The 16,336-nt window shown below is 41.0% G+C and overlaps 1 protein-coding gene across 1 annotated transcript in view; it reads right to left on the bottom strand.

Annotated features, from left to right (window-relative positions):
* The window catches only part of pitpnc1a (phosphatidylinositol transfer protein cytoplasmic 1a), a gene marked incomplete at both ends in the record, with an annotated part of 51,677 nt that overhangs the window by 11,037 nt on the left and 24,304 nt on the right, over positions 1–16,336 (bottom strand). The window contains 2 exons of the mRNA XM_083977128.1: positions 558–646; positions 4,322–4,470. Of these exons, the coding sequence (XP_083833254.1) occupies positions 558–646; positions 4,322–4,470 (238 nt within the window). The remainder of the gene's footprint in view (positions 1–557; positions 647–4,321; positions 4,471–16,336) is intronic.

Below are 16,336 nucleotides of genomic sequence, written 5' to 3'. Positions count from 1 at the left end.
CTGCTCATGGTGGATTGTGTTGGACAGAATATTGCTTCCCCGGCCTTTTGCCCTTACAGTGATCCCATATAATGGCTGCCAGCAGGTGAACAGAGCCACAGAGCTGCAGAAAATGGGGGTTTGTGTATGTGTGTGTGTGTGTGTGTGTATAGTGTGTGTAGTTCTTGTACAAATCAGCAGAAAACCATGTTATTATACAGAGACTATTATTAGAGACAGTGGGTTTCCTCTAAACCAGTGCTATTTTTTTATGATATACTGTGCTGTAGACAGCTTTGTGTAACGGCGCCATACACTGAATGTGTATTTAGACGGCACCGTCCTCAGAAACTTCAGACCCATCTCCAATCTACCATTTCTTAGTAAAGTACCCCAAAAAGTTACAGTTATTAACACCTTTCTGAATAGTAATAACGTAATAGAAAAATTCCAATCAGGCTTTCGGACAAATCACAGCACAGAAACTGCACTGGTAAAAATAGTAAATGTATTATTTTTTATTATTAGTAGTAGTACATTTACGGTTAAAGCACAGAGATGTGTAATAAAAGCATTACCTGTTATAGTGTATGGGTAATAGTTCCAAGCCTTCTCTGTGACATAGAAAATTTTAGGGACGACTGCTCTGGCCCAACTGGGAAGCTTGCTGAAATACAGAAAAGAGGATTGGATAGATTAGTAAACAAAAGTACAAAAAAAAGAGTTTGTGTGTGGTACAGTCAAAGTTTCTTCACTTTTTTCCCCGGGCCTATCACCCAGAATAAGCTATGATAAGCATCCAGCTGTTTGCAGCCATAATGAGGGCCATACAACGCAGTGATGGCGGCCCCTGGGGGAGGTGATTACACTGATTACACCATGTACTTTGAAGTGGAGACTCACCGGGGTTGCACAGTGGTAGATCTAAAGAAGGACACGGAGGGCAGAAACTACAGAGGAGCAGCTATTACTGAGCATAAACGGATTCTAAATGGTGATATATGCAGCCAAGCCACCAAACGCCAAACGGGGGGGGGGGGGGGGGGGGGGGGGGGGGCTGACTAGATTCGTACATGCACTAGTCTGTTTTTAAATGTTTCAAAATGAAATAGCATCATTGCAATAAAGGCTTTTTAGTTTTTGCCAGGGGAGTGCCTTGGATTTTTCTCCTTTTCTTTTTGAAAACTTTTGAAAACACTCTTGATTAACACTGAGAGAAAAAGTGAGTGCAGTCTCATCAGAGTCTTCTCAAAAACGGTTCACTTCAGCCCAAAATCACACTTGGCCCAGATTTCCACTGACTGAATATCAGTCAGTGAAGCGAGGCAAACAGAACCATAAGTGTGGGCACAAAGCCATCATTAAGCTGTAGCAAATTTCACTTTCAGAGCAATTAACTTTTAAACCAGCCACTGATTGTTTTAACTCTCCGCCCTCCTCCTTCTGCTGTGTTGAGAAGTGGTCATTAAATGCAGAGAATATGCAGGTTTGTAACTGAGAGTCTGGACAGGGACTGTGACATGAATTAGACGGTTCCCCCTCGGTGGCCCTGCAGTGGCCTGTCACACAGCCAGGAGGGAGTGTCCAGACGCAGAAGAACGGTAACACTGACTTAACCTAAAACTACACACTGACACACACACACACACGCATGAATGCACAGGCTGCAGCTTTAACATGGTAACAGGTGGTTTGTGGGTGGAGAGACGCAGGCGTGGCGTCCGACAGTGACTGCTCAAATTATCCATTACTTGCTGTGACCTCGTCTCCCTCTGCCCACACACACACAGTAACACTCAATGTGCATGCCAGCACACACACACATACACATACACACACATATACAACAGCACTAAACCGTCCTCTCCTCCGAATTTGCCAATGACACTTCACATTTCCCAAAGGCCCACTTACTTGTCACTTCTGACCACAAAACCTCACCCTCCCTGCCTCTCACTCTGGCTCTCCTCTTATTGTTTCCGTCTCATTGCCTTCCTATTGGGAAAAATTGGCCCAGCTGTCTTTTAGTATTTTATTTGACTTATTATTAATGTTTCGCAATAAAAGAGGACATGGAAATAAAATAAGAAATTAGCTTAGTGAAACTAGCTCCAAAATGTGAAAATAACATAACGTAACAATAAAAAAGTTGCAGCAAATAGCCATGGTTGTGATTGCTTATTAAGGTAGGGTCCAATGTTGCTTTGCACCTCTATAATGTAAGCACATTATTTGACAAAATAATTTTGGAGACTATTTTAGGTAAATGAATCAACTAATTAATCCTTTCCTAACAGTATGCATTACTTTGATCTCTTGTGTTTCTAAGTTGGCTACCAAAGAAGACAAAGCCTCCACCTTCGTTGCATCTTTTGTCCTGCTGTTCACTGTAAGCAAAGTCTAATGAAACTATGTTCATATTGAACTAACTTGTTTTCCCAGTTGTGTAATGAATGTAGTCCTGAGGTCTAAGTTGTTCTACTAACAATGCCTTTTAAGCCTAAATTGTCAAACCTTTCTTCACCACGGTCCTGCCTAAATGCCCCACCTTGGTCCAGTCGTCCATTTTGGCAAGACACTGATTTTATATAAGCTCACACGTCTCTGCCTGCAGCTGACCCTGTGCTCTGATCTCTCTATGGAAATCAATAGTTTCAAATTACATTACTTTGACAGGAGTTGGCGATATTGATGGATTTGTGTCCCTGCCAACTCTTGGTGTGTATTTATTGGACTTATTGGATCGGGTGACTATAAGCCTAAGGTATACGACTTTCCGAGTGCTAACTGATTTATTACTGTAGAAGTACCATGCAATGATTAATGCACCAAAAATGTGAAAAGATGAAAAATATTATGGCCAGGAAAGGGAGAACTAGCAAAACGTTTGAGGTGTGCATGATGATGGAAATTGCAGATGATGTTTACAGCGCTTTCTTTATAAAGTCTGTGTTAAATTAACTAGATGGACCAGTATAGTCATATGTAATGTGCTACACCTGCTCAGCCAAAAAGTTTACTTTTATTATGCCTGCAATACATTTTTTAAGCAATGTATCCCTTAATTAGCTCGTAGGTTACTTTTTAAAACCCATGTTTCAAATGTCTTGAGGCCAGCCATTCCCAAATTCAAGAATGGGATGTAAAAATCAGAAACCCGTTTTGGTTTAACGTCATTAAATAACACAACATCAAGCATTCATTAAGTGGCTGAACTAGCATGCTACAAGAAGGAAAAATGTCAAAAGAAGGCTGCACAGTCATTGGATGTCAGGAGGTGAGCACATCAATACACAGAGACCAGTGACTCCTGACGAAAGCATGAGAGTAAACGTAAACTCTATTGAGGTGGTGTTTTGGTTTTATCGATATAGATATCTATGTAGATATTCTTTTGGACATCAAAACTTGAAATAAAACTGGAAACTTGTAAGGAGAAAAAAAGGCTGTTTTGATATTCTTTTCTAAATCATCTTTTCTCTTTGTCTACATCTCATCCTTTGCAATCGTTAGAGATTTAATAAGCGAAATCAATAGGGCGCTGAGCCAGGCCTTCATCTGGATTCACCTCAGTGCTGCATTTAATGAAAAGTCTAAGTCCATGATGTTTTGTGCAAATACTATGCACAATTATGTTTTCACTCCGATGCTGCCCCCCGACAAAAAGGTTTTACGTGTGATGAGGCGTACCATTTAGAGCAAATTAACAAATGAGGGTGTGGAGAACATACTTCAGACTGCACCGTGCACCTAATTCAATTGTGATCTACATAACAGAAAATCGAATACTCAATTTCACGCTTATCAAGTTTAACACAGCACATGGCCGGCTATGAGCTGGAAAATAAGCTTGAAGAGAAATGAAGAGACGCCTAACTACATTTCCCCCCTGCTCGTTCCTGAAACACAACAGCAACACTTAATACAGCAAAGGATTATAACATTTTGATATCATTGTGATATTAATGTGTTATGCTCATCATTATGCATTATGTGACTATTCATACTCTAATATTTTTTTAATTAGACAGTATACAGATATTGACATAAACATATCGTTAGACATCTAACCAGTTAATCGATGTGTCACCATGTACAACTGCTGCAAGGATGAGTGGCGGTAATGCAGTGAAAAATGTCACATGATCTTTTTTGGTCAAATCTCTCCTGACAGCTTTATCAGTAGCAGCCTAATGAGCGTTGACTTGCGATAGGACGCTGAGGATCTTTAGTGACAGTTAATAGAATAGAATAATAGATAAAGAAACTAAGTGGCCTTGATGTTTCTATGGTGGTTTAATTAAGTTGAAAATAGGACACATGGCGAAAGGGAGGCACTCACTTGTTGAGGTAGATTCGTTTCTCGGTGAATTGTCCTGATCCGTGCTCGGGGTCCTCATACGGCTCATTCTGGACCACCTCCACACCCTCCCCACGTTCACTCTGCTCATGACTGTGTTTACTGATCATATACAGCTGGCCAATCCGGTACTGAAAGACAGGTAGGAGACAAACAAACAAGCCTGATATTAGATTGACTGATTTTATTAAATCAAGTGAGTTTAAGGTAGGAGGAAGAGGTCATCCCGACCTATTAACATCATTACAGCAAGAAATTGGCCCAAGGGGGCTGTTTTGATGAGGCAGCTTTGAATAAAAAAAATCTGTTCTTGCTTGAAGTCCAGGAGTTGACTCAGCAGTATAATTTTATAGCTGCTGTAAGAATACGTGCAAAGGGGAAAATACCAGGATTACTGCTCTCACCATATGGTCATGACACCTGGGGATAGTCGCCATAACGAAAGATAGCTTGGGGATTAGGAGCTTTCAGGAGCATAGCGACAAAGGTCTCGTATCGGGTCAGGACCAAGCAGCACAACATAGTAGTAGGCAGCAGTAGCCAGCGAGGTGGACCTATCCCACGGCCTCTTGTGACACACCAGGCAGTACCCGCAGTCTTTCACTCATCACCCGATGACCCACTTGGTCCTATTTTCCATACATTCGGAAAACGACGAGCGATGGAGTGAGACTCTCCAGGACGGAGATTTCCATTTGCTTGTAGGCCTATTTCCAGGCTGTGGAAATCGATACCCCCCCTCCACACACACTCACACACACAGATCCAACCAAGGACAGCTATGTTAAGCTAGTGGAAAAAAGACAAGGACTGCCTGCGATGTTGACTTGTGACTCCACATTCAGACACAAAAAGTAAGGAATGGAGAGAAGAGCAATGTGATAGTGTGGTGGAAAAAAGCCACCCAAGTGTGTACCAGTAAACAAGCTCAGGTTGTAACTTATATGACAAAGTTAGATTATTCCGTCTGCTGACCATGAGAGAGACGCAAAGGGCTGCGACAGAGTATTCCCAGCTGGAATGTGGACGGTGGTGCGTTTCTGACCCAACAGCTGTTGGAGTCCGGCACTATTTTTCTGTTGCAATGACTTGGTCGCAGACCAGACATAACAGAGGAGGAACCTGTGCTTAGTTGCACACAAACACACAATTGAGCTTAGACGACTAGTAATACAATCGACCAATTCAACAAAATGTAGAAAGACACTTTATGTTCTCTGAATGTGAAATTTTGCTCAAATTTTGTAATTTTTCATTTACTTTTGGACTGGTGGTTGAGCAAAAAAGTAACTGCCATATTTCTGATAATTTATAAACCGAATCATTATTACTCTTGTACATGATGTTATGATTATTTTTGTTATATTTTTGTTTCTTTATTGTAGTAATTATTGATGCTCTTCTATTTTTACGACCTAATTTGCTGCTGCAATATTGCAAATTTCCCCCGTCATGGGACTAATAAAGGAATATCTTATCTTAATCAACGATCTATAATGAAAATAATCATCTCATGAAAATAATTCTCATCTCTTTTACATCCAAGTGAACTACACATGGGCATATAAAGCCCTCTATGGCAATGTATTAGACCTGGCATTAACATGCGTCTCGTGTTATCTGATCACAAGTGGACAGCTCTAAGTACATCCGTTTACACCTGGCATTAAAATGTTTCTCCATGTGTCTCAAGTGAGCACTTGTGATTAGATCTAATTTCCACACTCTATCCACAACACAAATAAACACTATTATTTCCTAAGGGAAGTGGTCTCAGGTATTTGGAACCCATATGATTGCAGGGACAAAATGTTTCTTTTTTTTTAGCAAGTCTGACAATAAGATACAGGTCCATTGTCAATGTTTGGAGTGTGTGTTTGTGTGTGTGTGTGTGTGAGAGAGAGAAAGTGAGAGCGAGACTGCAAAGCTCCACAATGAAATGTCAGGTCTTTACTGGGCCAAAGTTAGCAGCTCACCGGTGACCACAAAGAGCCTTTAGCAGCTAAAGAGGTAGATATTTCCCTCGACAGCTGATGGAAAACGTAGCTAAATGGAGAGTGAATGCCGATCTTCCACGCGTCGGGTGACATGAATGCTAATTTTGCTCCATGTTCATAGTTTGCTCACATCGGTTTGCCAAATCAACTTTGTAAGTCAGTGATGTGTACAGTTTGATGCGCTGTCGCCAAGTGACCAAACAAATCAATTAAATTAGAAAAAACTGCTACAGGTCAACAGGTGGGTCACACACTGGGTTGAATAAGAGTAAATTACTATCACATGTGAAAAACCACAATATCACAGTATTGTATTTAATATGTATGAGAAGAACACTATTGGAAAGTATTGCATGCCAAACATCGATATAGTATAAACACCACTGACAGAGAGAGACAGAAGCCACAAGCTGAAGCTAACCACCAGGGACAGCATCAGCTTTTGACTCAACTGATGACACTTGTATACTATCCCTTGTTATTCATTACAGCATCACAGTGAATTTGATGTATACTGTCATTTTAGTGAGAGACGTGGAGAGTGGGGGGAGTCCGTGACATTCAGACGGCTTAAAGACAGAGGAGGCTGTCGTACAAAAAAATCGGTAATTACATTTCCAGAGATTCCTGTTTGAGCAGAAAGTACAAAACAGACAATGGGATGAGAGACAGTCAAACAGGACACATAAATCTCTCTGCTGGATGAAAAGCATCACGGCAGAGTGCCACTTGAAGGGACCTCTGAGCGCCGCTCTGATCACACTGATGGCGAGCAACAGCGTATGAGCATTAAGCACCATCGTTCCTGTTTCTCTCTCTGCTCATTCAGGGATCAGATATATTGTGTAAACACGCCGGGGCCATTGTGCTTCCTTTTCTCCCCTCCCCTGTATTCAGCCCATGTCTGCTGTCTACCTGAGAGCTGTGGTTAATGAATGAGCAGCTGTTTTCATTGTTGTCTTTAGAAATCTCATTCTAACGACTAGGAGGGAGAAGTGACCCTTGATGCGGGTTAGAGTGGCCATGAATAATCTCTTATTGTATTCTGCCTTAGAGACAGTAGAGCCATCAGGCAGGTTTATGGCCGACAGCAAAGAGAAAGGTGTCGTTTCCTTTTCCTCTTCTACATTTCCCTTCCACCTGTCATTCCCAGTCACTTCATTTTCTAAATTCGCTTCTGTCTTATTTCGTTTTTTCCTCACTCGACTGCACTTTCCTGCTCATTCAACTGTCTCCTTTGTGAACTCATCACTTTCTGCCTTAAAACTTTGCTGTTATCTCATCATGCCGTATTTTTTGAAAGCCACAAACAGTCCAGTCACTGGACAAGTAACGGCAGTGTATCATTACATGGTGGTGCTACTCTTAGTGCCAGTTATTATTGCACTTTAAAAGAGCGACACTGGCAGGGTGAGCTGAACCAAGAAAAATAGACTAAAAGTATACCTTTAATTTTGACCTCCTTTTCTTACAATTTCTCTATGAAACTGCATCATTTTCATTTCACAGACTTCAGTGTTCTGCAGCAAATGCATATAAGATGTGTTTCCACCACAGGAACTGTCCTAGTAGGAACCTTTAGAAAAGGTGCATTTTGACCACAGGAGCCAGGGTTTTAATGTTGGTTCCAGGGGAACTGATCAACCAAAAAGTCTTTCTGGTACAAAAAGGGTGGGGTTTATAGTGCTAGAACTCACTGTATGTATTGTTCACCTGCCATGTTTAACAGTACAAGCCCACAGCTGCAAACCAAGTGTTTTGTTTTGATTTGGTTCAAGATGGAGAAGAAAGCAGACGACAGATGGACCAAAGAACAAGTCCAGGGCATTTGTGTTGCAATAAAGCAGCACAACTTGGATCTCCATACTAATAGGATAACAATAGCGTCACACCCATGGTGATGTTGGGCTGTCTGTCATTTTTATGGCATCATTGCTGTTGTACAGCCTTCATATTGAGCTGGAAATAAAAGTTCCAGATACTTTTTTCTTCTTTTCTTCTCTCAGCTATAAACAGCTGGAATAAATCTAGCAAAGGGTGGGAAACAAAAAATATGCTAAATGCACCATCAAAAGGTTGTTTTAACACTTGGGGTTTCTTTTTTGGACAAAGTAAAGCAGGAAGTCTTAATTAGTGAGCTTTAGAGGTGCTTGCAGACAGATATTGATCATTTGGACAGAGGCAGGATTTCTGTTCTCTCCTGTTTCCAGTCTTTTTGCTAAGAGATTAGACTTTATAAATCCTACAGGGAAGCTAACTAAACCTTGGATAAACTCTACCTCCTACTTTGTTCTAACTGCTGTATGTGCAATATTACACTTATGGCTATGGTCGATGTTGAGAAAGATTGATCATTATGATTAACATCATTTAGATGGTGGTTATGGCCCAATAGTACGATCTCAGTGTTTCCCATAGACCATTGTGTGGCGCAGTGCCACAGAGTCAAGACGAAGCGCCACAAATTAATTAATTTTTTTTTTTTTTCTGGTGCGCTACTCTCCTTCCAACCCCCTTGACTCCCCTGCTCCTCGTCCAGACCCCCTTCCGCATTTGGAACTCCGAGTAGTTTGTAAGGCCCTGAGCAATTCAGCCATAGACATACTGTATACACAAATTCAGCAGCCTCTGCTTACCCCTCTGGCAAAGGATGAAAGAAGGCGCAAGTCTGCCACTGAAAAGGCAGAGACGAAGAGGAGTTGCGACAAAACTAAAGTAAACATCGTGTCATTGTTTGACCGATGGAGAAAGGTGGCAGCAACATCATGGTTAGTTTACATTTAGTTCCCTACAAATGAGTCAAAATACATCCTGATGAATGTAAATTGTGAAAAAAAAATGTAGATCTATACATGTATTTGAGTCACTGTGAATATTTAAGATGAACCGTGACGACCGCATTGAGCCTGTTCTGTGACTCAACTCTCTTCTGGCTCTCGGTTCTAACACAACAGCAGGTGGTGGAGAGCTGTGGTCATTGTGCGACAGCCAAGATGTGTGTTAGTGCACATGTACAATAAGAATCCTGACATAACGCACATATACACACAAACACACACACATTCACACATAAGAGACAATACCCGAATAAGATGTAATTAAAATTCAACCAGACAGAGTAATTACTGCCTTGAGTGATAAGTATTCATGCATAATTGACTGTGTTCCCATTGTGATAAATAGCCCCTGTTTTTGAAGTCCATTTTAGTGTCTGTGTGTGTGTGGGTGTGTATTTGTGTGTGTGTGTGTGACACGGATCTTTATCTGCATGCAGACATATAAACAGGCAACAGACGATCTTTATCTAACCCAGTGCTCACACAAAGATAATCCATAAAGTTTCACCTTATTATCAAAATAATTGGCTCAGTTCATGCAGCAGTCATTGCATACTCATTTGTACGTGAAATAGTCAATTCCTTTACAATATACTGATTTACACTGAGTATAATTAGTACCTGGTGTTCAGTGTATGATGTGCAAAAAACAAATGGCTCAGAGTCAGAGTTCTGCTCAACAAAATACTGTCATTTATCATGTCTTTGTGAAATCCATTTGTATTGTTTTATCTCATCTGCCCATATGGTGGATGAATTATATGAACATCAGACACCGCACATGGGTATAAACACCCTGCCTGACTGTCCCCGCAGATGAGACACAAACAGTGGCCAAAAGGAACTGTCCAAAATGTGAATATGAAACATATTTATTTATTCTGGCAAAGGCTAATCCTAATTTTTCCAACCATATGGTAATGGAAATATTCCAAAACCTGTACCAGAGATATGTGTTTGGAGTGAGTAACACTGCAGCAGCTAATGATTTAAAAAAAAAAAAACATCAGTCAACTACATTTGGTTGATGATCACATATGGACGTGCAGCCGGTGCACAGCACACATGTCGATAAATTCAGCTGCAACAAACAAAAACCTTTCAGCAGATGAGGCGTTCAAGCGCATGCTGTAACACACTCTGCCCTCAGGCTGTGTGAGAGGGATACGTCCATTCTCAAAGACTTGATGAAACGAACCGGCACCCTGGGAAAAGGGGAATTGTTAAATATCATACATCAGATCAGAAAGAACGGCATGAAAACATATCATCAGGCGGCCTGGCGCAGAGCTGCACAAACTCATGTACGCTGCCATGAATGATATTTTGCTGCAGGGCAAAGCTGTCGCAGTGGGGTGGAGGTCCCACAGAGGACGTCTGTCATTAAAAAACATGTAATTGTGAAGAATCCACAGAGAGTGTAATTTGGCTGAGGTTGTGTTGGACATTACTGTGACGATGCTGCTCGTGTTCAACTTACAGAGGGAAGTTGAAGAGCAGACTGGAGCCTGAAAAAGAGACAAACCTATCTGCTGTATACATCAGGTCGATCTTTGAATGTGTGTCCTAAGAAAAGATTGCTATGGGCAACATGCAGAAAATGTCAAGATAAAAAAAGATGATTTAAAGCAGATATCAGCTTCACGGCCGTTTCGGCTAATGCTGCGTTCAAGGCAGGCTTTTGAAACCGTAAGTTACAGCTTCAAGTCACAACTACGACTTGGTAGCGTTCCAGGTAACCCGTAGCTCGTGTTTTTACCATCCTGTTGTCTGTGAAAGTTCCCTATAACGGCCACTCGTAACTTCCGACCCGTGAACTCGTACCAGATCGAACTGGTATGACTTCACAGGAAGGAAAAACACAAAGTACGAGTTTCTTTGAACGCACCATGAGTTAGCAGCCCCCGCCCTTGTCAGGCATCAATTGGTCCTCGTGCTACGTCACCACATTCACGCGCATCCCTTGGCTGCACACACAGCCCTTCATGCCGTTCTCTCTCCTCATTGGATAACACTTGTATCCCACAAGGAAAATTTTCTCCTCGGGTTACAGCAGAGCAGAGTGACGGAGAGACTCGTGTTTAGGCTGAAATACTTCATGTAAGTGATTGCTGACGGAAAATAGGACTATTTAGGACTTATATTAACAAAAACATTCCACTGATATCTGCTTTAATTCTTGCACAGGAAGCTAGTAATAAAAGGAAAAAAAGGGCAGTAAAATCAAATCACAACCGGTTTAAATTAGAGAAAACTGTATTTAAGTATTTTAATGGACCAGACATAACAATTGATGGCTCAGCACAGCAAAACAAAACCTGAAAAAGGAGACTCAGGAGCTTTGTCAGGTATCAATTAAACAGTAGGCTACTAAAATGAGATTTAGAACTGGTAACAGCCCAACAGCTGGAGTTAACTCAATGTGCAGCTAAACAACAGAGATATAAAGGGAGGCCTGCTGTGAAATCTCTATATAAATGTTGAGGTGTTACAGAAAATACATGTGACACCACTGACATCTCACACACTCACACATTGAATGGGGGAGGATCATATACAGTATATATATAAAAAAGCATTTCTTGTCTAAATATGAGCAACTCCTTCCTTCCAACCAAATGGCAATACTTTCAAATACCATAACTCTGACATGGCTGCTTCGTTTTATAACAAATATTTCAGCCCCACTCTCTAAACTTCAAGTATTAAAGAGCAGAACAAACTCTGCTGTCCCAGCAGAAATGTTGGCCTGCTACTGAGGGAGAGTGCACGCAGCATGACTCACCGTATTTGCTTCATCTGTGCCAATTCAGCAAAATATGAAGGTGAATGTGAACTCTTCTGTAATTCTATGATAAATCTACATGTCATATTAATGACAGAGACAATGTAGGATGATGCCATGGCAGCCAGCTAGGGAGAAGCAATGTGTTGTGGCAGCTAAACAATAATTTGTGCCAACACAAATGGACGATTGGCTTTTCTAATCCTATGGCCTGCACTACTCAGGCATTCAGTCCAACAGTCAAGAGAGATCGAGAGTGACAGGTCTGAGAGCAGGATAAGTCTGTGTCAGTGCCTTTTCCTCTGTAGGAGTGGGGGGTTCAGATTCCACCCAAGAGGCTCAGAGTATTGCTTTTACATTTTGAATTGTGGCTGGCTGCCACCTCAGGTCAGCTTCAACTAAAGAGGAAATGTAAGTCTAGTCGCTTTTCCGCTGTTTTGCTAACCCTCCTCCTGGCCATGTACATTTGTTTACAATGTAAAATATATACGCTAAAATATATACGATCATTTACTGTATTTGTGTAGTTTAATCTGTCAACAACAAGAGATAACCGGTCACGGGGCATGTTTGTGTCACGGTGCCGCCGGTACTATAGCTGGGACACCGGGGCAGTAGCGCTGATCTCTCAAAGTTGGTTTTCAGCCAAGAGATGCCATAAGTGACGCATACAGGGAAGGCAGAGAGCCAACATTCTCCCTTGTAACAAGTTACAAGTAATCTATTAAACCATCATAATTACTCCAAAGCTGTATAATTAAGGTAGAAATGTAGCGATAAAAATCCTACATAGTTCCTCTTAGGGTAGACTCTATAGAGAGAGAAATCTGTTGAAAGAATTCATCATGCAGCAGGTGATAGAAAAAAAAACATCATAGGAGGCCTTTTGTACAGATGAAGTAAACTGTGCCTTTATCAATGTAGTTTCGCTCCAAAGGAAAAAAAAAACCCCATTATGTACAAAGTAGAATGTAGACTGCGCTAGGCTGTATTTATTGTGCCTTCCTTCCTCTATGTGACTGTACTATACTGTCTGAATTCCTCTTGTGTAGGATTAAAAATGAACATTGCTGAATGTAAGTAAAATTCAATTTATTTGTGAGAGTTTAAAAAAAAAAGTCTAATGAATGGATGGAGGTGGAGCTAACAAAAGGCCTGATACATACACACAGAGAGGTATTCTTGAAGCCACCTCCCTGGAAGGAGCATGTTACATAAACTTGGCCAGAGACATGTGAAGGGGTGTAACTTATTAATACCAATCGCAGGCGGTGGGAGAAAGCACTCTCCTGTCGTGCCTCCCTCTCTACCCGTTCTGCTGCTCTCTCCCTCTCCCACCCGTCTTCTCATCCTGCATCTCTGCAGTGTCTGAGGTCACTGAACCAAAGATTACGTAACATCAAGATCACTCACTATGGATCACTCCACTGTGCATCATCGTTACTCCCCGCCTGGCCACACACTGGGCGGCTATAGGCGGAGTGATGGGTTTATATACATGTCTGTATAACAGGAGGGGAGAAGAGTGAGGAGAGAGCAAAGGAATGGGTTGAGTTAGAGATGCTGGGTTGAAATAAGAGCAGAAAGAAGGTAGCGCTTCTGATGAGGGATGTTGACAGATTACTGCTCCTATTCCTCTCCTCATTACAGTGCCTCTCCTCTAACCTTTTTCTCACCCACTTTGCATTGCAAAGTTCCTTCTTTCAAGTTTTTTTCCCCCCATTTGCCTCTTGAGCCAGCTTAGAGACCATTATTATACAACAAAACAAAAGCAATGCCTGCTATTACTGTACCAGAACACAACTATAATTACACCTTTGAATGAAGGGTATTTCATCATACATTAGACCTTTTACCAGGATGGCAGTGACATAATGATCATTATGCCACAAGAATCCTGCACAGTAAGTCCATTAGTTTTGCTATGACATATTCTTATTATTATTACTAAATTACCACCATGTATGTTTGTATGTGATTTAAATAATGGCATTGGCATGTGAATGACATTTGGTGGCTTTTAGTGAAATGTTTTTGTTAGATTTTCATAAACATTTGGAGCCAATATCAGTGGTGCACCAATATTCAAGTGAGCTGCAGTAAGTTTTAAATACCAATCGCCAACCGAAGTTTCTCACACGGAGGCTACGAAACCCAGGAGCACCAACCTGATGATAACACTGCTCTGTGTACTTGCCCATGTGTATCCTCTCAGACTCTGCTGGCAGTGTAAAAGGAATCATTTAGCGGGTTTACCCCAGCAGGAAAAGCGACTATCATCTTGGCACTTGGCGCTTGATGTTTAACGGCTGGCACCCTGTGATGCTGCCTCACTTATTTACTAAGACCCTGAAGTACAGGGAGTCTTGTACTGAGTAGAGCAGGGCCTGGGAGATGTGATAGATTTCTGTGTGATGTGGGGAGAGAGTGAACTAATAATAAGCTATGGAGCACTACAAACTAATATAATAGTAATAAAATACATGGCATTAGACAAACGGTGGTCGAACCGGTGTGACATACCTAATCCATTTTTCCCATCTTTTCAAAAACTGGCCCCGCTGTAGTCTTATGGTAACAGTAATTCTCTCCATCTTAAAAATGTCATAAATAAAGTCAAACCACTCGTCACACGGAAACGACTTCAAGAGAAAGACAGCAGTCGAAGAGAGAAACTGGTTCACAGCTTTGAAATTTCTGTTGACTATCAAATGCAGATGCTGTATTGAATGTTTTTACTCATAGCTAGGCAGTAGAAGTAGAGAGCACACACACAAAAAACATTTTAGACGGTTGGATTGGTGATTGATGTGTATTATGGTAATAATGTAATGGCAGATTTTTGATTGATGTAATGTGTTCCACAAACATAAAAGACATGTGGGGGCACACACACAGAGATATACACTCATGCTGCGTCTGTTGACTGCATCAGAAAGGATCTACTCTACTATTATACCATATCCACTTTATGTGCCTCTCTCACATTCTTTGTCTTGACTTTTTCAAAGAGCTGCTGGGCCTTGTGTAACAACCAGGTGAATTTTCTCTATAGCCAGTTGCTTGATAAACAAGTCTCCTTTTTTTGTTACATAAGCCTTTTGTCCCCTCTGTTACAGTCTGGAGTGTTTCAGTACAACTTGAATTTCAGGTTGCTTGGGGAAAACCACCTCATTTATTATGCATAGAGTAAGCACAGTGTACTTCTTACAGCCCTGCTGAGATAGAAGGGGATGGAGGAGGAAGAGGTGAGCACGGAAAGCAGAGCAAGAGAGGGAGAATGAGGCAGAAAAGGAATGACCACAAGTGTTCTCTTGGTTTGGTCTTGCATACAATATCTGCCTCTACATCTGCCCCTTACTACCTCAATTTTCCCTGCCGTATCGGAGCCAGATGTGCGCTAGGAAGGCTCTGCTGCTAATGAGAAAGGGTAAGGTGAAGGCTCAACACAGATGAAGAAGCATTTGTCTTAATTAAGTCTGTTACAGACCTAAGAAGTTGACGTGATGATAATTAAGGTGAAGCTTCACAAGCCTTTTTTCTACACTGCATATAAATATAAATATAGACAGCAGCTATAGGAAGATGTCAGGAAATTACTTGAGCCTATTTATGCTATAGTGTGATTCTATGGCAGAAATAAAAAGTGGTTGTTGTGGAGCTGATATATTTGCAGGATTTTCTGTTCTTGGGGAAAAAACAAGGTGAAACATGAGCTGAGAAAGTATAATTGGAGTTGTGAATTGTGAGATACTGGAATTGCTGGTGTTTTCCTACAGAACATGTAGCCACCAAAAGGTAGATTGAACCACACCAGGCTTACAGCAGGAATGTAAAATCAGTGGACTCAAAGGTCAAAGGTTACTTTATTTGTACCCTCAGGTAAATTTTGTTTGCAGTGAATCACATGACATTAATAGACAAACAAACAGCACAGTGCATGCGACAGGACATACAAACAGTGACGACAGTGCTCGGGGGTAAGATATTAAAACAAATCAAATAAGACCAAATAAAACTCAATAAAACCAAATAAAAACCAATAGCTCTCAAGGTTTCTTCCCCATGTTAATGTGACTAATGGCTGATGGAATAAAACTATTGCTAAAAAATACTGTCAGCCCAAATAATCAATTATTAAGAAAAAAAAAAGTTCTTCCAAATGCTTGAAGTGTTGAAGGGTTAACTAAACGTATATTACTAGTGGTTACATTATTAAAACTATACTTTACTTTACTATTCATAATTTAAGATAAGGTAATACCAACAGTATTTGAATTAATCAATATTTAAAAAGTCATCAATACAATACAACTCTGTTTTGTGGGATTGTATCTGCAATCTGTTATTGTTTCTCCTTTATCCTTCCAATTTATCC

Source organism: Trachurus trachurus, assembly GCF_905171665.1.
Source record: "Trachurus trachurus genome assembly, chromosome: 8".
In the NCBI taxonomy this organism is placed as follows: Eukaryota; Metazoa; Chordata; class Actinopteri; order Carangiformes; family Carangidae; genus Trachurus; species Trachurus trachurus.
The sequence above is the reverse complement of the archived record's forward strand: the minus strand, read 5'-3'. Positions and strand labels throughout refer to the sequence as shown.